Genomic DNA, 22,793 nt, shown 5'->3' on the forward strand with positions numbered 1-22,793 from the left:
TAGCCCCCCCAGGAAATGTTGACTTTTTAAATGCTTACACTGTTAACACTTTCATTTCGTAGACAGTAGAATAGGGGACATAAAATTGTTTCAGGAAAAAAAAGAATAACAGACATTCATGCTGGCAGTCAATTAAGTCCTTGAGTACATTTCTAATTAACTACCGTTAACAATTGTTTTGTTTTGGTCCTGTTAGTTTTGTGCATCAGTGGGGTATGTAAAATTACGTTTCTCTCAGATGATCTATCCCTCACACATCCCTAATGATTCAGGCCTTCCTTTCTTTGCTAATTTGCTGATGTAAACAATAGAGGGATGCAATTAAGCAAGGCCTTCTCCGAGTTCCTCGAGGCCTCTGCCTGCCTTTATTTTGTAGGCTACCTCCCACCCCACTTCCCCCAAAGAAGCCCAGCAAACCACAGTTGGTCCTGGAGCATTCGGCTTTCCCTAGACCCAATCCCCAGTCCACTGCTGGGCAGAGGAAGGGAGTGCAGGAATGGGATGTCAAATTGTGTGGCAGGGATGATTATATCCCATGAAACTTCTCAAGCATGTAACTATTTGAGGTTCCAGATCTGACCGGCTTTAGAGTTCCGGATGCAGTCCCTTGAAATTCCATGTACGCCTATCGGGTTTTTTCTTAGCAAATCCACCAGTTTAGCTAAGAAAGTAATACAGGATACCCTTCACCCCACTTCACCTGCCATGAGCAGAGAATCCAATGACATTTTTTGGCATTCTGAAGGAGCTCATTGGCGAAAGATCAAATAAAGCCTGCAAGGCTTTAGGACTAACTGGGCAAAGAATGATACTTCTGCTTAGAGGGTTGGACCAAGACCAGCAAAGGTAGTCCAGCTCAGCCCTGAAGAAAATGTGGGTTGACATCAGCAGTGGAGGAGCAGTGGGTTTTTGTTTTTTAAAATGGGTGATTACTCGCATTATAATTACTGAGGTATTTCTGTACCACAGAATACATACTTCCATGTAAGACTTCTCTTATAACCATTCAACTTTCACAGGTCGATTTTTTTTTTTTTTTTTTTTTCAGTGAATTTGGCATTGACCCTCAGAGTTAACCCTCAGGTCAAATTGCTTTATAATTTGTAAGAAGCAGAAGGGAAATATCCGTGTGCCACAACTAGGAAATTATTTCAAGCTTTTTTGAATGAAGAAAACGTCATTTTAAGAGATTTTCTCATTTCACTCATGAATAGCTGTGTATTATAGGAAAGGGGAAGCAGGGCCGTTACCATTTACAGAAGGGGAAATTGAAGCACAGATTAAATAACTGGCCAAGGTCACACAGAAGTCAAGGCCTGTGCCAAGAATAGAACCCACTTCCTTGCTTCCCAGGTCTCTATCCTTGAGACTGGGAATTAGATATTCTCCAGGTACACACACAGAAAATAAGTAACACCCCACTATGGTTGATGGTGTATCATTAAAACATACATGCTGAAGGCTAACGGTGTGTGTTTTTGTTTTGCACACAGTCGGTGCGATGAACAGAAGGGTGACAGTGTACTTGGGCTGAACCCTGATGATATGCACAACACATTTGTAAGATGCAAACAATGTGAATGCCACAGAAGCAGCCGAAGATTCTCTCTGTGTATTCTCATTGGTCGCCACAGAGAGCCAATGAAGAAAATGAGATTTTCACAAAGAACTCAATACACATAGCAGTCTTTTCCCACTAAAGGTCATTCCATTATCATCTATCAGTGTTATCTGTGACCTCGATAGTTAGCTGGGGGCAGGGAATTAAAGTAGACTGTGATGGAAAGCATACGCGCTCTAAAAACAAAGCTGGAGTCATCAGTGGCCACCGTCCCTGGAGAAAAGACCCAGACACATTCAACATTTAGAGAGCAGGCCTTAGTTTTAGAAGGAAGACAAGACAACCTCGGAAACAACTGGGGAGACTCTGGACATGGAAAGGAAGCCAAGCCGTGTTAATGAGCTGACGGCGAGCATCAGAGAGGATGACCCAGCAGTGGCCCGCTCACCACCCTCCTGTTTGCGGTGAGTAAATGACCCAGCCAGGCCTGAAGTTCTCCAGTCAGTCACTGGCTGGGCTCCTGGGTGCTCAAGCATGCGTCAGTTAAAGTAGTCTTGAGACATCTCAGACTCTTCCTGAGAAAAATGGAACTGGTGGTCTGGAGTACCAGCCTCAAGCCAAGGCTGTTGTCCCCATTTCCTGCCAGGACCCCACAAATCCATCTCCTTCATTTCCCAAAGAAGGGGTCCCTCCCCTCCAGTCCAAGACGGTTACTCTTCCCTTTAGAGACCAGTCTCCACGCAGTGGACAACGTCATCCACACGACTCCCTGTGAGATGGAACCAGTGCCGTGGCAAAGGACTACGTGAGGAAGACCAGCTCATTGCATGGGCAGGTCAGTAGTCCCCCTCAGTACTTCAAAATCCAGGGGGGACGTGGAGTTCTAGAATCTGCTATGGATTCGCTCAGTAGGAATCGGCTATGCCATGTCCCACTCTGCCCCACCCTGCCCCACCCTGGCCTTTGCCAACGCACAGGTCAGAACCACTTCCTCCCATGACAGGAAATGAGCGGGTAAGGGAGGCCGCACAAACTGGGACGGCTACTTTAGTTTCCCGCTGCACAGTTTTGTGTCATCTTCCTTTTGCTTTTGCCTAACTCATTTGTATTTCCTTCCTTTCTCTTCTTTTGAAAAATTGTGTTATATTTTCCTCGAGTCTAAAGCCCACACCTACTACATCTGTTTCTCAAGCACAGCAAAAATCACACTTTATTTTCCACAACTTGTGTTCATTTCTCAGAAGCCTTAGGTTAAAAATTGTCAATTCTGTGAAACTAGCTCTATAGTAGGCAGAAATTCTTTTCAAGTTCCTTAAAGTTTTGGAGCCTTAGGGCACCTGGGTGGGTTAAGCCTCTGCCTTCCTTTCCAGCCCTCCATCAGGCTCTCTGCTCAGCAGGAAGCCTGCCTACCCCCTCTCTCTGCCTGCCTTTCTGCCTACTTGTGATTTCTCTGTCAAACAAATAAATAAATCTTAAAAAAAAAAAAAAAAAAAGTTTTGGGGGGCACCTGGGTGGCTCAGTGGGTTAAAGCCTCTGCCTTCTCCTCAGGTCCTGGGATGGAGATCCGCCCTGCCTCAGGCTCTCTGCTCAGTGGGGAGTCTGCTTCCCTTCCTCTCTCTCTCTCTGTCTGCCTCTCTGCCTACTTGTGATCTCTGTCAAATAAATAAAATCTTAAAAAAAAAAAAAAGTTTTGGAGCCTTAGACACTTTTATCCCACTGCAAGCAGCTATCACAACCTTGCCCATTTCAATGGCACTCTATACCTTTCCCAAATACATGACCTCATTTGAACCTCATATTGTCTCTGTGAAGTGCGTGGAATTATCTGTATTCTACATGAGCAGAAGCTGTAAACTACACATGCGTGAAAGGTACTCTGAGCTTAACTGCCCTTATGCACACCTCCTCGGTTATGCCCCCACTGACCTGGAATGAGTTAAGGAGTATCTACTTGTAATTCTCTGCTAGTTGCTAAGGATGAGGAAAAATCCAAAATCCCACTTCATTTGGTATTAATGAATTATTTTAATGCTATTAAAGATTCAAAAGAAATTTTCTAGCTCTCCTACTACTTTACCACCCAAAGGTGCAGAAAAGCAAAAGGGGAGAAGATTCTGCTGTATTTCCTCTCAGCTCATTAGGAATGTGAGTTGAAAAGTAACTACTGTTTTCCCTCCTTTCTTTCATTCCTAATGTTTTATAAGAACAAACTCGAGGTGAATCAGAAGCATCGCTGAAACACAGCTCAGCAGTATATCACAGGAGGAAATTCCTGTTCATTTTATTTATGGTTCTTAATTTCCACAAAGATGGACTACTTGAACAATAGTTCTAACAGCTTTAAGATATATTTAGGTATTTGCCGGACTCCAGAAAACTATGCAATTTAAGTCTGAACCTCTTTAACTTAGACACATGAACCAGTTGGCCATATTAAACCAATTAGTAAGTCTGATCTACTTAAACACATTAAACCTCAAAACTAACCTAGTGCTTCAGTTGTGTCCACATATAGATATGTCCTTTAGGTAGAACCTAAAATTTAAATACCAAGAATTAGTCTATATACTCACGAGTAATGCATATGTATTAATCATTTAATCTCTTTTGACTGTCATGTCATGGGGATATCACCAAACAAATATGTCACTATGTAACTCAAAATAAGATTCTCAAAATTCATGCAATAGAGCCTCCTTTATTCAAATGTCATTCACTGAAATTCCTATCTGCAATGGAATCTAGGTGTTAAGTATATGAAATATATTTACCTAAAGATGTATTTGAAAATTTCTAGTAATTAAAGAAGGATCCATTTCTTTGTCAATTTTAGCTTCTATCTCTCTGACAGGGTGAAGTGGAATTATTCTATTTGTGTCCTAGAGCACAGAGGTCCTGTATATATTTCTGAACTATTTCTAAGTCAAAGGTACTGATATAACCACCAAGCACCGAATTTGGGCCTGACACAGGTAGGCTAACTGGTCTGCTGACTTAGGGGGGAAAAAAAAAAACAAAAAAACTTATGGATATGCACATTTGTATCAGGTAATTTCAAGCAACAACATATATTTTTCTTATATGAAGCATCACTGAAAAAGTTAAAGCTTTCATTTTTTATGTCTTATGATTGGTTAAAAAAGTACCTTGATGAAAGAATAAGTCAATGGTCAAAAATCATTTACTGAAGACCTGAGGCACTGCTCTGAGTCTTGAGAGAAGAGGAATTAGACATTTTTCTAGACCTTGGCAAGCTTACTCTGTGACACAAGGAGAAGGATCCCATGTACCAAAAAGAAATCAGAAAAAGAGAGCTAATGTCTCCAAAGTTTTACTTACAATGACTTCATTCCCCAAACCATATTTTACTAGCATTATTCAAACCCAACTTTATAACATTATAATCCCTCACTCATAATTGTTATTTTCTAACAGAGTTCCTAGCTCTTCCCTAAATAGAACTGAAATTTTATTTTTTTAAAAATTTTTAAGTAGGTTCAATGCCTAGCATGGAACCCAACAAGGGGCTCAAACTCACGACACTGAGATCAAGACCTGAGCTAAAATCAAGTGTTGGATACTTAACCGACTGACCCACCCAGGTGCCCCTGGAATTGAAATTTTAGATTTGCTATTGTCAAAACAAAAATTTAAAACAACTATAAAAGGCTATGTTATTACCTGAAAATTTAACTTTACACTTTTCTCCAAATAGCTTAAATTATTTAGTTATTTTTCACTTACTTGCATTTTAAGTTAGCACAAATATCCAGGGAATTAAGGGAATGGAGACCCAAATATGGATGCCTACCCCGAAGTTAGCAAAGTCACACAAAATCTCAGTAGATCTCACTCTCCTTTGGGGTAAGCATCCACAGGGTAAAGAAGATTTTCAAGCTTTACAATTTCTCCTTATTTCTATTCTTAGAAAATGACATTCCCATGAGAAATTGGGACAAATGTGGAAATAGTGACTTCTCAGGAACCCCAGGACTCACCAGCAGCTTTCACTATCAGAATGAAAGACCTTAAGCAAAAGATTACAACACAAGATGGAAAGTTGAAATGGCAGGAACAATCCAGAAACCGAAACAGACACTTCTGTTTAAGCTAGAGTCGTCTTACTTATTCTCAAGCTAATTTTGTTTTTGTTTTTGTTTTAAATAGCGAATTTCCCCAACATTCTACAAGTGGAGTTAAAAGCAACAAGGCAGTTACTGTGGCAGAATGATTGTTCTTGGCGGTCTCAATAGTATCTGATTGTTGCGCTTATTGATTCTATTCCTGTCCTTCAAATTAGCTCTCATGAACTGTCCTTAGCATCATTCCTCTAGACTAAACAAAAATGGGAAAAGAGCAAACAGGACTCAGTCATCAACAGGATGCAAGGAAATGCTGCACAATGACCAGAAGGTAGGGATGCGGCCACTCAGCAAATACACGGTAAGCCTCTACTACTGTGTGTGCCAGCCCCTGAAGATACAGAGGTGCTCTCAATCAGCTCAGGGCTTAGAGACAAAACACATGCATGCAAACCCAGCAAAGTAAGAAGGTGTCAATGAGGCGTGGTTCCTACTGAAGAGGGGTAAAGGAGTCTGAAGGAGGCAGTCAGGAGAGTTCTCCAAGAAGCTAAGCCTGGGAGGATAAGGAAGGACTTCTCAGGGGGCAGCCAATGGGTGGAAGCACATTTCAAATGAACGAAAGAGCATGAGCAAAGCCTACAATAGGAAGTGATCCCCAGGCAGGGAAGATCTTCTATCCTATCCAATGGTCACAAAATGAGAAATGGGAAGACCATGACAGCTGAATTAGCCAAAGTCTGGAGGTTCTCCTTTGAAAACAAGACTGGAGTTCCAACCTGAGTTTCAAAAAAGGCTCACAAGGTGACCTTGATTCTGTCCCTGCGCTCCTAAAGCTATCAACTAAAGAGAAAAATTATGAAATGGTTAGAAATGAGTAAGGAAGAAGAGTAGATATTGCCTACTTTTTCCCTTGGGTAGGAAAGCCTTTGCTCCAAAGATAACTGCGTATCCCATTTGTCAACTTCCATCTATGTCCTTTAAAGAATCTTGAGTCCAAGTATAGCAAGTATTTGAAAGTTAGTCAGGAAACAAATGGTCCTTACCTTGCTTTGGAATGACTATGGTTACAGGGACGCCAGTACCATGTGACTGTAGGTTGAGGGATGCCATAAATGGTACAAGTCAGGATTTGTCTGCTGCCCAGGAGATAGAGAGTCGGGTCTAGAAAGGATGACACGGCCTTTTCATAGATCTGGGGTTTCACTGGAAGGAAGATGAACAGGACAGAAGTCAAGAGCTGTCCAGTAACTTTCTCCCAGGCTACCACACGAAGGACCGCATTTTCCTGGTGTTGATGTCAGGGAAACAAACACATATCTGTTGTCATTATGGTCATTTCTTTTTTTTTTAAGGTAGAAGTGTTCTGATAACAGTAAAAAACTGATTCCATGGTATGTACATCATGATTACAATGATTAAAAAAATCATATTGCTTATGGAAGATAATGAGCAGACCTGAAATCAGTACAATGGAGGCGGATGCAGTTTTCAAAACCATTACTTCAAAGTGTGTTTTCTCAAAAAAAAAAAAAAAAAGTGTGTTCTCTCTGACTTTGTTCTATTGACTTTTGGTTCCCCAATTTTCCTGAACCGGAAGAAAGTACAACAACAAACTTACCATTTACAATTAAAGTGGTGGTAAGGTTTTGGAACACGCCATACTGCTTTATGGCCAGCAAGACCATGTAATCCCCGGCATCTTCTGCAGTGACATCTTTGATAATTAATGCGTAGCCATGAACCAGATAGCGAGGAGATTTCTCAGTCACGGGGAACCCATCTTTTAACCTGTGACAAAGAGTGTGATCGCGAAGTCATTCCCCACAGCCTCTCAGAGATCATTCTAACACTGTCATTTACGTTTGTGAGCTCAAGTTGAGACTCTCCAAGCCTTTAGTCCTCCACATTAATTTTATAAATGTAGACACCAACTTTTCAGTAAATCCAGGTGTGGTTTTTAAGCGGAGAAACACTTCACATTTATTGGCAAGGTCGAAGAAGTACGTTGAAAGGAGAAAGAAAAGCAAGGGTTTTAAGGTACCCATGTGACTTAAGAATTCACCCAGCAGCACTGGCTGATCCCATCGAGATGTTTTTCAGTTTTGGTGAGGCCTCATCAGCAATACAAGGGCCATTGTAAGTCAGATCAACTAGATCACTTCTCCAGATAAAAATAAAAATAGACTTTCCTATTGTGGTCTCATGTGGAGTTCTTATTAGTTGTATAAATGGTCACACCAGTTGTCCCTTTCATAAGCTATAGTAAAATCAAGATTATCAAGATTTTTCCCCTGAGGAAGAACAGTTAAGGCACAAAACTCACAAACAAAAGGTACAAAACTTAAAAAAAAAAAATTCTTTTTAACTTTAAATATAGAATCAATGCCTAGATATCACGCAGTTGCATACAGAACTGAGAGCCGGGAGGCTGAATGCTTGTCCCAGCTCTGCCACTCTGTGCTTGTCTGTGTGACCCTCAGTTTCTCCAAATTTTCTAGAGCTTCTCAAAGATTTAATGCTACAAGTCTAAGTTCATTAAATTGCACAGTTCTTTAGCCGGGTCTTTTTTAATCTGTTAGGAGTTTACTGAGTTCTGTAGGCAGTTTTAATATTGGAAATGGTATTAGTTCATATCCATGCAAACATTACCTTGTCCTGTACACTAATGGGTCTTGGTTCCCAAGCGGTTGAAATGACTATGCTCTATGTTATGACTGCAGATGTCACCTTAATTGACTGTATTTCTGGGCGCCTGGGTGGCTCAGTGGGTTAAGCCACTGCCTTCGGCTCAGGTCATGATCTCAGGGTCCTGGGATCGAGTCCCGCATCAGGCACTCTGCTCAGCAGGGAGCCTGCTTCTCCTCTCTCTCTCTCTGCCTGCCTCTCTGCCTACTTGTGATCTCTCTCTGTCAAATAAATAAATAAAATCTTTAAAAAAAAAATTGACTGTATTTCTCATGAACAAGTCAGTGTTTTCAAAGATGGATGGACTTATTGTGTATGTGTTTTAGGTCCTAGCAGCTTAGTTACTAAAGAAATTAGCACTCTTTAATAGATGGGGATACTCTCAGACCCTTTTGAAGGAGGGAATGTATAGCCTGGACTAAGTTCCAATGAAGGAATTAACCTACACTCACAGGAAAAATTTACAATTGGACTTTTTGTACATTATAAAACAACAAAAAAGACCTCTCTTCTACCGTGATGCCACAAAGGGGCGCAGCACAAAGTTTAATTTTCTCTTTAACTCCCTGTTAACTATTTGAGGAAACTGAAAACAAACACTGCAATCCTGTGATATTGTACGCAAAATGAGGGCTGGTGGAGGTGATTCTACAATGGTACCATTTCCATATTGTGCAGGTTGTTTTCCTAATGGGTTTTGTACTGTACTCTTTGTTTAAGATGTAATGGTTTGAGCCAAAGATATTAGCATTTAAAAATGATTTAACAAAATGACTGCAGATTGTAAACAGATTACATTGTTTTATATCAGGTGTTGTACTAACACAAAAAGAACCTGCTTTGGGAGGTTCTGAATATGCAAACTTCGAGCCAAAAAAAAAAAAAACCTTAATTAGTTCAAGTAGGTCCTTTCCTCCACCCCTACAACTGAATAAGTCTTGTCTCTCTTAATGTTTGTTTAATTTTACAACAAGACTGGAACTTTCATCCCAGCTGTATATAAAAGAATTATTTTCAGATAATAAAAGAATTATTATCCTCATTACAAGGGCCCACTTCTTCAGGGTTAATAGAGCATGTTAGATATTCAAGACGCTTCCTACTCATTGCCCAACATACTCCATTCAAAGGATGTTGACATCATAGGGAAGTTTAGAGATGCAGAACTTTAGTCACAGCGTGTAAAGGGCTGAACTGAAGGGAGCGCTCAAAAACACCTCATCTCCCACTCCATCCTGGGACATCCCCCCCTTCCCCTCCAGCCCCACCTACCTGCTTTGCTCCCAGCCCCAGAAATCAACTCAGTTCTTGGCTTTCCACTGGGGTCTGGAGACACTTCTCTTGATATTTTCTCAGGAATTCCCATCATTGGGCTCCTGCATCTTTCTACTCACAAAGCATATCTCAAACTGATAGGAAAATAATTATGGTCCTACCATAGAACCTCTGGTGAGGGAAATGCCTTCACTTTCGCAGAGAGCCTGTAGGACCGCTTGCCTGCTGTGGTCTCCAGCACGTGCTGTTTTCGATGTTTCACCTTGATGAATGCTTTATCTTGGAGAGGAAAGGCGATGAAGAGATTAGGAAAGGCCCTGTTTATCTTAAAAGAGCAACAGCAGCCCAAACCCTTGCCTCCTAGGAGGGTGGAAGCAGTGAACAAACAGAGCAGAATTCCGATCAGGACCAATAGGGAGCCCAGGGCGCCTGGGTGGCTCAGTGGGTTAATGCTTCTGCCTTAGGCTCAGGTCATGGACTCAGGGTCCCAGTATTGAGCCCTGCATCGGGCTCTCTGCTCAGCGGGGAGCCTGCTTCCCCCCACCTCCCCCGCCTGCCTCTCTGCCTACTTGTGAGCTCTCTAAATAAATAAATAAATAAAAAGACTATCAAGGAGCCCAAATACTGATCCCTGAATAAAATAATCCAGAAGTACACTAACTACTGAGGTACATTCAAGTGAGAGGGTTGCGAGGAAAACAGAAAAATAGAGGCAGAGCCACAGAGAATGGAACATCTCAAATACCCATATGGCAATCACAGAAAAGTAGAGAGACTTCTGAAAATCTACCATGCCCAAGATGAGTATGATGGGAGAAAGTTCCTTTAGGTGCCATAAAACAAATGATCCGATTTAAAAACAAAAAACAAAAAACCCTACTGGAGAAAATCAAAAGAACATCTCAAGCCACTGCCAGGACAGTTCAAGAGTTTCTGCTTTTTGCCTTTTTTTTTTTCCCCCGACAGTGGAGATAAATGAGGTTTTTAAGGATTCTAAAGATGTTTAAATATTTTCTTTACAGAATTTGCCTATTGGCATTAAGCAACAATATCAGGATTTCATCAGAGTAATACTGAGGATAAAATCACATCAGTTCTAAATAACTTATCCCACCACATTTTTCTCTAACTCACAGCAGTACCTGAGAAATAAAGGTCAATCTGTCATATTTTTCTGTATTGTTTATATGAAATGCTAAGAAAAGAGCTTAATATAGGTTATAATATGATCTAACTGAATTACTCACCACAATAAACTGGCAAGGAAAAGATTCTCTAATTCAAAAGTATTAAACAACACTTAATGTGCTTTGCTTTTTTGGCAGCAGGAAGAGGGGAACCAAGTAGTATCATTCATGATAGAGTACCTCTTGGCCAAAAGAAAATGTACTTTTTTATAGAACCTGTCCCAAATCCATGATGATAGAAAGCAGAGCAGGAATGGCTTACCATATATATGCACTGACGTGTTCACAGATTTGAACGACGGGCCACTTTTCACATTGCAAGTATAAAGTCCTTTGTCTCTGTTCTGTACTTTGTCAATAGTCAGAACGCTGTAGAACACAATGGCAACGGATGTGCGCTGGCCAATTCGTTGCCTTATAGACGCTCTCTTCTTTTTCTAGAAAGAAAATGTATAGCAAAGGTGGACGTAGTAACTGTTCACACTCAAGGTGAGAGCATTTCTCAGCATCATCGCTGAGATGATCAACATTTTATGCTGGGAAGCAAACCCACCTAACACCAAGATGTTTAGAACTCAAACTGTGTCTCGGTGCGTTTCCAATATTTGCCACGGGAGCATTCATTTAGCATGTCGTCTCTCCAGATGGACTTTCACATACATTAAACCAGCAGTTTCTCACTGGGGAGATAGGCAGCATCACAGCCCTTCTAGACATGAAGAGGCTGAAGCCTCGGAGGTCACCATGGGCAGGAAACCCAGGTCTCTGGAGGATATAAATCTAGTGCCTTCCCTCCAGCACACACCTCTCTAAACAGCAACCAGCTCTCTGGGCAGAGATGTGGCTAAGTTAGGCAGTAAGTATCTTTGGTGCCTGACTCCATGACACTGTTTCTCTAAGCACAAGTTTTCTTTTGCTCCCTTACTAGGAATGAAGGAAAAAATCAGGAGTCCTGGCTCCACCCACTGAGGTGTAATAATCCTGCTCTCATCATTTCACTATTTTGAGCAAGGCTTACCAATTTCTGCTAAATCACACAGAATGGATCTGAGGCCATGCAAAGCCATCTACAAGCTTAGGCAACATCTGATGGTGGTGGTGGTGGTGGTGGGCCGTGGTCCTATGTTTGTACCATAGCACACCAGGAGCAGGCCCCAAGGCTCAGCAGCATAAACTGGTCACAATGCCTCCTTCCTGGTTTTGGGAAGATGAGATCACGTTGCCTTTTCCTTCCATTGTTCCTTCTCCCTCTCTCGTGCTCTCTCTCTTTTTTTAGCATTGCGTTTTATAACACATAATATGTTATGTCTCCCTCTCCATCCTTGCCATGTGAGGAGGCATGGGGTAAAAAAAAAAAAAAAAACCTACTGTGAAAGCAGTACAGAACTGGTCTTTGGGTCTTGAACTTAGCTCTCTTCTGTGCCATGTTTAGGAAACTTCTACCCAGCTGTCCTTATATTGCCCTGCTGGAACAGACACATGGGGAGGCCATTTTCTTCCTTCTTGGCAGTAAACAGAAAGAAGATGCCAACCACCACCATCAAAAATCAAAGCAGCCTTCCCTTAAATGCCAGCCTGAGGGATTTTCAGCCACTCTCTATAGGTATTACTTCCATCTTCTCCGTTAGAGAATTCCTTCCTTCCCAAATTTGAGTAACACTGGTATTGTTTCTGCCTTTGGAAAACAGCTGATCCTGGGTTTCAGACAACTGTTTTGTCTGGCTCTGTAGCCAACAGCCACACGTGGCTGTTCAAATAAGAAATGCAGTTCCTTAGTCACAGGAACCACACTCCAGGCCCTCTTAGCCACCTGTGGCTAGTGGTGACTGTAAAAGTCAGACAAGATACTTAAGTCACACAGAGTTCTACTGGACAGCGCCATTTTCCAAGGTTTAACTGGCGGTTACCCACCAACAGGGTAAGAGTTTGTTCCCTCTTGTTGTTTATTGAAGAATAGCTGACTTCTATCAAAACCCAGAAACGACTGCCACAAGTCACAGCATTTTTATTTAAATGAAACACTATCACTTTCTAGAAAATTCGATGGACGAATCCTTCAGGGCATGCGTTCCATTTTTTTGTTGCCAAGTTATTCTATTTCCATGGCAAGCGATGTTTGACGAGAAACAACAGTAGCTCGGGGCTGCCGTGTTAATCTTTGGCATATAATTTAATCATCAGTTAATTCTGTGATTGGGCAATCTGAATGACAAGGCACACGAGAGGGCTTGGGATCCGCCCCCTCCATTTTGCAGCCACACAGCCAATGGGGCCACAGTGACAGTTAAAGTTTCTTAACAGCTGATCTTCAATTCCCCATCTACACGTTTGCAAACCAGGACTGTTTGTTTGCGGGGACGTTTTGTCTGAATAAGGAGCCCCAACTTGGTCTCCATTCTTCTCGTTTTTCTGAAGGACAGCACTGCTCCTTTTTCACTGAACAAAGGGAATACTGGCCGACTGGCTTGGAATATCTTTTCCAAACATGCTCCAATCAGGTGCCTCGCTGTCTGCTGGTATCTAAAATTAACACGCTGACAACAACTTTTTGTTGTGGTTCTTACCGCAGATAGGCCCTGCCTGGCACTGAGTGATAAATTTCCCTCTCATCTCTAAATCCCAGAGAACAGTTTCCAAGGATAAAACAATCCCCTTTTCCACCCGGAGTCATGCAATAGAAATACCAGCCTATATACTTCAAAACAAAACCTCCAGACATCAAAAGACCGTATCTGTGCACACACACTCATGGAACATCAGACGAGCCAAGCCCCCAAACCACACCCACAGCTTCCTTGTTCGCTCAAACCGCCACAGGAGTCAGAAGATGCTGATTTTGTCCCACCTCCAAAACCCAGGGGCAAGCCCCTTGCCAGAAAGAAACACTGCCCTCCAGAAGCCAGAGGAAAATGCCACTCACTTCACCAGGATATCTCCAAGTCATCTGAACCCTTGTGTTCAAAGCAGTGGTAGCAGTGCAGTTGAGGGTAAGAGTGTGACCTCGAAGTAACTTGACTGGGCTTGGCGTGCTTATCTGGACATCTTGGATGATATTGGCTGCAAGCATAAGAAATGAGATTTTTTTTTTCCCCCCTAAATCAAGGTCTCATTATGCAAGGAAGCACTGAAGCGTTTTGGCCTGCCCTCATGCCTTTGGAAACCCACTTACTTTGTCGATAGGTGAGATAGTTGCTCTTGTACAAATGTCCGTTGACTGTCGTTTCACAGGTCAGAAGGCCAATCTCTCTGTACGTTGCATTTGCTATTATAAAACCCTTCCTACTGTCCCAGCTTATTCGCTTTCCATCCGGGATCAGGGTGTCAAGGGGAAACTGAAAAGGAAGAAGGAAAAAAAAAAAGAAGATGCTTTAAGAAAATCGTAGGAGCACTGTGACAATAGTGTTTCCCTTGTAGTCTGTGAAATCCCAGTTTTCATGGAAAATGAAAATGGTAGAGGTAAAAACTCCAGTTTGGCTCTTTAGTTTGCTTTGCGAGGAGCAAGAAATACACGATGAGGATAAATTATGGTAATTCATTATCAGCCTCAGCACCCCCCGGGGTGGACCTAGCTGTCATGTTAGACTTGGAGGGGGGGGGGGTGCCTATCCCTTGGCCTCTGGGAATCACCCTTGTCACGGACCGGCCTGAGAAACCAATTAGGAACTTTTCCACTGGGTCCGCCAGGTCACCTTCCTGAGCCTCGTCATCTGGAGCTTTTAACAAGCCATCACTTGTCCTCCCATTTTGCATGATTTAGTAAAGAGGTAGCTGTCTTCAGAGGACTGTAAGTAATTCCCAGTCCTTTGAGATACATAGCCTTCACTTGGTGCTCACTGGCGTTATCATTCTGGGAAGGCTGAGGGCCTCGAGTCTGCCTCTGGGAGGGAAACTTCAGGGAGACAGACAGTGAAGTCAGCTGCAAACAGATGTGGAGCCCAGAGACACTGTCATGAGTGAGGCATTCTCAGATTCTTAGAAGTATTCCCAAATACCATGAGTCCAGACAGAAGAAAGGAATCCATGATTTGATTTTCCCTTATGCCTTCTGCTGGACGCCAAGAACTTTATTTTTAAAGACTACCGTATAAACAGTCCGCCTGGGGATGAGACTTTATAAAGGGCTATTGCTCCACTGAGTGGCCCAGCTACATTCCCCTGATACCAGATTCCCGGCCCAGTTTCAGAGGCATCTCTAACTACCACTGTGACTTATCCCCCTGCTGGAAAAGGGTGGCAGTGGAGAATCAGATTACCTTTCAGATCTTTTTCCTCTTCTTTTAAAAAGTGCACCTGGCATTGCTTATCTGTTTATCACTTATTTATTGTGCTTGTTGAAGGACCTAATCTGGCTGGGATCTGCAACTCCATGGCAGAAATTCCTCTGCGAGGCGACCCCAGCGCCCTCTCCCAGGGAGCATGTCTGTGTGGGTCTGTGTTACCAGAATGTCCCACAGCTTTGAAATGAGCTGCACCCTGTTTACGAAGAACTTGTAAGCAAGTGAAGGAGGCATTTCATGTTCTAGTAAATCATGATTCTATCTGTAGGCTCAGAGAAGCTCTATCTCCAGTGGGAGAAAAAGAACCTTTCTCTAACTTGATACCAATTATTAAGGGAAAAGCTCAGACAAGTTTCAGTCAGGGATTGAGAGCTATGATGCTTTGAACATAGGCGACCCCAAGCCTGGGCCGAATCTAAAAGAAAGGTTTGCTGATGAACTTCCTCAGCACAACTCAGAAATATACTGAAGTTTCCTTTAAAGTTTCAGAGGAAGTTTCACTTACTGATCTGCCCTTACCGCCACTAGCAGTATTCTACTGACAAAGAAACTTTGTTCTGAGCTGAATTAGCAGAAGGCCATGTAGCTCATCAGCTATGACGGTGCCTATGAGTATCACAGAGAGGCAGGGGAGAAAGAGCCTTGAAAGAAAGGACAGGACAGGGAGGCTGCCTCCAGCTGACCACGGCTCCTATGGCAGGGGTAGTTGAGGGGGAGAGAAGGAAGGGACAGCAGGTTAAAAGGGACAAGAGGAGGGGTAGAAGGGAAAGCTCTTATAACTAGAATAGCTTCAGTATGTATGTGGCAAACCCAAATCCCTATGAGAACAGCATGCTTTTCTCTCTCTCTCTCTCTCTTCCACTCTCTCTCTCCCTCCCTTCCTCCTTCTCTCTTTCTCTCAAGTGTATTATAGATCTTAGGTAGAAAAACAGAGAAAATAAGCCCCCCCCTCAGATTTTTACATGGGGGAATTTGGGACTGTTTCTTACCACAGAAAAATGATCTGCACTAGAGCAAAAAGGCAAGGGGCTTGCCCAAAACAGAGACGTACCACAGCCTTATGGCATGTTCCATATTAATCACACAGTGATTATTACCTCAGATTAAGAGGCGTGGATACCACGCTAATAGTAAATGTCACTTGATAATAAATCAAGTATTGGGTATTAATCTGTTAGGTAAATAATAATAGTTAACCCTTGATGGGGCTCAGCTTATCACCTCAGTTACTTCCTAACACCAGTGTGAGGTAGGTGTGACTGTAGTCACTCCCATCTCTCCAATGAGGAAACTGAGATGGAGGGAGTTTTGATAACTTGCCAGTTGGTCCAGCAGGTTAAGTGGCTGGGTGATCAGAATCCACGCAGCATGGCACAAGGCTCTGTTCTTAACCACTGCGGTCTCTCTCCAGCACGAACTAAACCGTTAGCAAAGGTGGCAAGAGCATGGAGGTACTCAAGATATGGATTCCAATGCCCAGGGTGGTCTGGGAGGTCCCCAACTCCCCAATTCCCCCAGGACCTCAGTTTTTCCTTCCACCATTGGTTTTGAATCCTCTGATGCTCTCAGCTCTGAAATACAGTGACTTTATAATTACTGGTGGGGACACACAGATATAATGGAAGCTAAAACCTGTCACTGATGGACTATCCTGAGGGCTTCAATCAAATCAATAATGTAGGAAAGTGAATGCAAGGGAAGAAGACCAGGAGAGACACCTCCTACATATTGCAGGATTTCAGGCCGACCAGTGATACCGGAAATCACTCCAAGTTTTTCTGACTCCACTACTACGACCACCAAACACTTCCTGAGAACCCAAGTGCGACGGTGGTGCTTCACGCTACCTTGGGACAACCTAAACTTTTCCTCTTAAACCTCAAAGCTCTCAGGACTCACCACTATTTTCCATTTGGGGAGTACCTGTTCACCTCAGGCCCTAGTCTGTTCCCAAACTCTTAGCATCAATGTATTAGCTGGAATGTCACATTTTAGTTTTTATCTTTATTAGATTCCATCCCAAATCTTTTTCTTCCTTCACATGCATAATTTACAACATGATATGAAGAAAAAAATGTCATGTATGGCTTTCTTGCGCCCCCTCCCCACTTTTTTCCCCTTTCCCTAAGCAGCTAAGTTTGGCTGCCCAGCAGGACATAAGTTTTTGTTACTGGGACTTCACAACTCAAACAAAAGCTGGTGGCTGTAGGCACCTGTCTCACAGTTCTGTCCTTAGCAAAAATCTGGAGTAATCCCTCTCTGCCAAGTTACTAATTTGGATAAGCAACAGAATTGGTTTTTCTCACATCTGCGGACAATTAGATTTGTGGCCTTAGATGAACGTATGCACGATTTTCGTTCTTTCATTATATTCACACCAATTTATGCCCACATAAACGTGTCATGTTATTTCATGCCTGGGTATGACCTCTAGCACTCATCCTTTATAGTAAAAGGATATTCGAGAAAAGTCCACTGAGCAGCCCAAATGTCTGTAAGAAAATCATTCCAGAGAGATAAAAGGACTTGAAATTCATTGTGCTCACTTGCAGAAAAGATTTTCTGAGAGAAGCATTGCTCGGTTTTACCTTTTTTAAAGTCACAGTGATGTTAGGTGATGTGACCCGGCAGGGGATGACGATCTCCCTTCCTTCAGTCATATATATAATTTCGGGTATTTCACTGTGCATCTCTAAGAAAGGTCTACCTGTATCTGAATGAGAAGAAAATGAAAAATACATATATATATGTGTGTATATATATATATATATATATAAATGGTTGTATCAACATCTAGACACCATAGCTGGGTGAGGCAGACGTTCACTGACACATGTCCCCCTTAATATAATCCATAAATTTGCATTCTTATCTTTGAATTTGGCCCTCTTTGTTTTTTCCAGAAACAGAATGCTTCTGTAAGAAACCAAATTCCTTGGGGCACCTGGGTGGCTCAGTGGTTTAAGCCTCTGTCTTCGGCTTGGGTCATGGTCTCAGGGTCCTGGGATCGAGCCCCATATTGGGCTCTCTGCTAGGAGGGGAGCCTGCTTCCCCCTCTCTCTCTGCCCGCCTCTCTGCCTACTTGTGATCTCTGTCAAATAAATAAAATCTTTTTTAAAAAAGTAATAATAATAAAAAAAAAGAAACCAAATTCCTTATTCAGGTCTTGACCTTGGCTCAGATTGCCCCATTGCCCTAAGATGCAACTGTGATGTAGGGGGTGGGTGGGTGGGGAGGGGGAATGCGCTTAGGTCACCATTGCAAAAAGCCATAAAAGTGCAAGGAGAAAGAAAGGAGAATATTCTGCATAAACTTCTTCCCACCGCTATGTTAAGTACCTCCGGAAGCAGCCTCCAAGAGCCTTTGTAAGGCCTCCAAGGGCCCTGGGTACAATGGTCAGCTGACTTTGGAGCAGATAGAGGTAATGCAGAGGTGTCAATTTGTAGAGAGGATTAGCATTTGAATGACAGGATCCTGACTTAAAGGTTTTCTAGACCTTTCCTGCAGACTCATAAGGAGTGAGGAGCTCTGAGCTTTCAGGGCCAGGGGAGAGTCTGGAGAAGCCGTGTTGAGGACTGCGTTGACTTCCCAGGCCTATTAGATTCCTTTAATATGTGCAGTGTTATCTACTAATAGCAGAGTAAGTCCCAGCACCTGCAGAGGGGGCTGGAAAAGGCTTACATCATCACCAAGATACCACCCTTCAAAAGGAGGGCATCTGGCCAAGTCTCAGAGGCCATAAGGATTCAAACCACCTGTTCAGCTTCTCTGTGGTTCCTCTGGGGACCAGAATCAGCATCAGATCTTTCAGAAACATTCACAGTCTACCAAGCCCTCACACTCAGGAACCCACTGAAATCTCAAGATCTCTTCAGGAGTCACTGTGCCACCTTCCGCCCTTGGCTTTAGCCTTAAACAGCCAGATGGAAAGAAGTCTGCTGTTAACTCTCTCCATCTGGACCTGAAAGACCCAACAAGCCCCCCCAGAGGCTTGCTGGGCTTTAGGAAGCTCAGTCTGGATGCTGAATGGAGACATGGAGCAGTGAGTAGGCAGTGGTTGCCTAGACTAGATGGTGGCTATGATGTTGTTGTGGGGTGAACTGTGTCCCCCCAAAACCAAAATGCGCAAGTCCTCAACCCCAGTACTTCAGAATGTGACCTCGTTTGGATCAAACGGGATTGCTGTCAGTGGAATTAGGAGGGTGGGTCCCTATTCCAGTATGGGTGTCCTAGGGTCAGGGACATGGGGTGGGGGGAGAAAACACATGAATATGCAGGGAGAGACTGAGTGATGGGGTGCGAGGCGGGGGTTGCCAAGGATTGCCAGCAACCACCACAGGTAGGAAGAGACATAGAAGGAAACCCCTACAGGTTTCAGAGGGGGCATGGCCCCACTGACACCTTGATTTCAACCTCCAGTTCTAGAATGTGAGACAATAAATTCCTGTAGATTTAATTAAAAAAAAAAAAAGTGACATTGGTGTAGCCTGCTTAAGACAGACTCATTTGACACACACTAGACACTAGAAAGGCCCTATTATCACAGTCTAGCTCATATGCCCTAGATTTCTAAATAATTCCTCCTTGTCCTCTGGGAAGCCTTGCTAGGCCAGCCCCTTCCTTATACCCTTTCTCCATCCCCACCTTAGCGGCCCTCCCCAAATTCTCCACATTCTCCGATAACAATATTTCACATATTCTACATTGAACTGGCAGGTTACTTCTCTGGCTGCAAAATGGCTGATGAGTTCCTAGAGGAGAGGAGACGGACTCTCAGTACTCATCTCAGTCTGACGTTTGGTAAATGAATGAATGAACCACCTAACAAAATGGAGGAAGAGCTCTCCAACAACTCTGTCCTCTGACAGATAAGACAAGGGTGTAAATGCGTGAGGTGATGTGAGCAGAGCCAGGCCTGGAGGCCAATGTCTCCTGACCATCTTTCCCCGTACCGCCCTCAGGGCTGGAGCTCCTGCCTCCTCCTCAGCCCACAAAGGCTGTAGCTGGCAACTGCTCTTCAGAGATGAAGGCTGATTTTCACACACGCGGTGGGGAGAGGATGTACAGTCTAGTTTTAGAGAAATTCTGACAAGAGGACAATCACCCGGGGCAGGAGGGCTGTGAGGGCAGGCTTGGGGACAGGGCGGTTACAAGGCTAAGTCAGAGGGAGTCAGCGCATGGTGGGGGTGCAGAGCTCACACTTTACCAATTGGGATGGAATCATGCATGGCTCTGCCCCTTCCTGGTTGTGAAGACCTCAGGCAAATCATTTTACTCTCTGTGCTTCCTTTGCAAAATCCAGTTCAAAGGGCTATGATGAGGGTTACATGAAGGAATAAATGTACAGTGCTTAGAATGGTACGTGGCAGACAGTTAATACTGGATATGTGCTGGCTGTTACTTATTATTAGGAGAGATTTGAACTTATGGAGAGTGGGGGTTGGGATATATGAAAATCACAGATTATACCCATGATCTTAACTATAAAAGGCATAAATATGTATTCGGATATGGCATAGGGAAAAAAACAAATACACTTAAATGTTTGAGTAGTGGCTTGTTGTTATTTTCTTATTTACCTTCCTATATGTTTGTCAGATTTTTTAGAATGATCATGTATTATTTTATAATATTTTGAATACTGAATTTAAGTCTCAAATTATAAAGCAGCATCCATTCTTACCTGAGGAAAACTATCAATTCTGCATTTGGTTTACTTTAGTTTTGCCCAATAGAAGGACACACGAACACTGCACAGTTAATAGTTATATGTCTATTTGGAGAGCTCAGTGGTGTAGCAATGTATGCAGAGAGGAAAAGTTAATTATACAGAGACAAAGATTCACTTATCAGCACAAAATTCCTCCCTTAAATAAAGTTGCTGAGCTAGATGTTCAGGCAGAAACTATTGGGATTTGATCATTCCTTTCCTTCCTCCTGTGAGTTTATATTTTTGTCTTCTTTGTGAGTCCCAAGGTAAACACAAACACCATGAAATGGTTTAATTCATATAACTAAACTGTAAATCCTTCACATTTAATTTACTGTCTTCTTAAGCAACTATTTGCTACAAAGGACACTGGCATAAAAAGTTTGTGCGGGAAACAGTAAACATCAGTGTAGTCATTTCTAGGTGAATGAACACCCACCCCAAATGAAAATAGAAGAGGTGAGTTCGATGGGTCTTTGAATGTCTCCTTTGCCTTTGCCACTTTGGAGCCTCCCAACACTTGAATTTTACTACAACTATTGGCCTTTATAAGCCAATACCAATATCAACCCTGGGCCCCCTGCAATTCTGCTCAGCAATGCAGTGAATTGTGTCCATCACAACCCAATTCAAGATACCTCATTTGTATCAAGTCAGCAGTAGCATTAAAATCCCCCATGTTTGCCAAAGAGCTTATGACTGTGGACACATACACACACGGACACACACACACACACACACTATGCTCTGGGCTTAATAATAGTATACTTCCTCTGCAATTTGCTTCAAGGAAGGGCTAAGAATGAACTTGCCTGACATATTATAATACAAACATTTTTTGTTTTGTAGGACCATAGATAGAGAAGAGGTCACAGTTCCATTAATATCACCAGTAAAACCACTTACTACTCCCATAGGACATATTTGTCTTTGTCACAAAATTAAAAATGACTTCTGAACCCAGCCAGCACTGCAGAGTGGTTTCCTGAAACCAAACTGGCTGGTCGTTGAGCAAGGAAGAGCTGCTCCAAAGATTGTCGGCGTGCTGGCGGTGCAGACACACTGTCACCAGGGACTCGCGCCAACACACAGCTAGGCAGAGGTCACGCCACCCATCCCCTCTCTGAACTCCTAGAGCTCAAAGCAGGGACAGGAAACTGGCACCGAATGTGAGGTGTGCTCCTCTCGTGGCAGGGGCTATCCTCCTCCAGGACAGCAAGTGGGCTCAGACACAGCAGATGATCAAACAGGGGCCCTTGCTGAATGGTTTATACCTGTTTTTTTAAATGTGTTTTTTTCCTTTTGAAATCTGTGCTCACTCTGGCACAGTCAGGCCCATAGACACAGAGGTCCCGGTATGCCGTCCTCATTCCATGCCATTTCCCAATAGCATCACTTGGGGGTTCTTCCACTGCTTTGGGGGCAAGTGAATGACCCAAAGAATTCAGGGAAGCTATTCTGACCTAAGGAGTTCAAGACTAAACGTCTTATTTCCTAATACCTTCGTATTCCTCTGATTTTGATAAAATTTTTCCTGATTTCCCTTTCCTTTAATTTTAGTTCCTTACCTCTAAGTTCTGGTCATGAGGCCTCCTCGTTGTTTTAGAAGAGGATGCGATTTTAATTTGTTGAGGATGACATGAAGAGGATGAACCAATCCCATGAAAGGGTTCTATCTAGACACAAGAGTTTTCACATCACGTAGGTCTTTGTGTGGGGAACTCTACTTCATGCTCAGGGAGAGTTGGTTGACTGGTAAAATATTTCATTTGAAAGATGAAGGGGGAAAAAAGGAAAAGAGGTAATTTCTTCACTCATTTCCAGTGCCCATCAAAGCCTATGAAAATTCAAACCAGAGCTTTGCAGCAAGCATAAGAAAGCTGAAGTAGCTATACTAATATTCAATAAAATAGACTTTAAAACAAGACATGTTACTAGAGATAAAGAGGGACATGTCATAATAAGAACAGGGTCAATCCATCAGGAAGATATAATAATTATAAACATTTGCAACTA

The 22,793-nt window shown here is 42.9% G+C and overlaps 1 protein-coding gene across 2 annotated transcripts in view; it reads right to left on the minus strand.

Annotated features, from left to right (window-relative positions):
* FLT1 (fms related receptor tyrosine kinase 1) overlaps positions 1-22,793 on the minus strand; it is a 177,184-nt gene that overhangs the window by 107,063 nt on the left and 47,328 nt on the right. For both annotated transcript variants that reach the window (XM_044249518.1, XM_044249519.1), the window contains exons 4-10: positions 17,656-17,780; positions 13,960-14,122; positions 13,711-13,847; positions 11,053-11,227; positions 9,765-9,882; positions 7,262-7,431; positions 6,687-6,846 (exon numbers count right to left, since the gene is read on the minus strand). In XM_044249518.1, the coding sequence (XP_044105453.1) occupies positions 6,687-6,846; positions 7,262-7,431; positions 9,765-9,882; positions 11,053-11,227; positions 13,711-13,847; positions 13,960-14,122; positions 17,656-17,780 (1,048 nt within the window). The remainder of the gene's footprint in view (positions 1-6,686; positions 6,847-7,261; positions 7,432-9,764; positions 9,883-11,052; positions 11,228-13,710; positions 13,848-13,959; positions 14,123-17,655; positions 17,781-22,793) is intronic.

The sequence above is a fragment of the Neovison vison genome, chromosome 5 (genome assembly GCF_020171115.1).
Source record: "Neovison vison isolate M4711 chromosome 5, ASM_NN_V1, whole genome shotgun sequence".
Taxonomy (NCBI): domain Eukaryota; kingdom Metazoa; phylum Chordata; class Mammalia; order Carnivora; family Mustelidae; genus Neogale; species Neogale vison.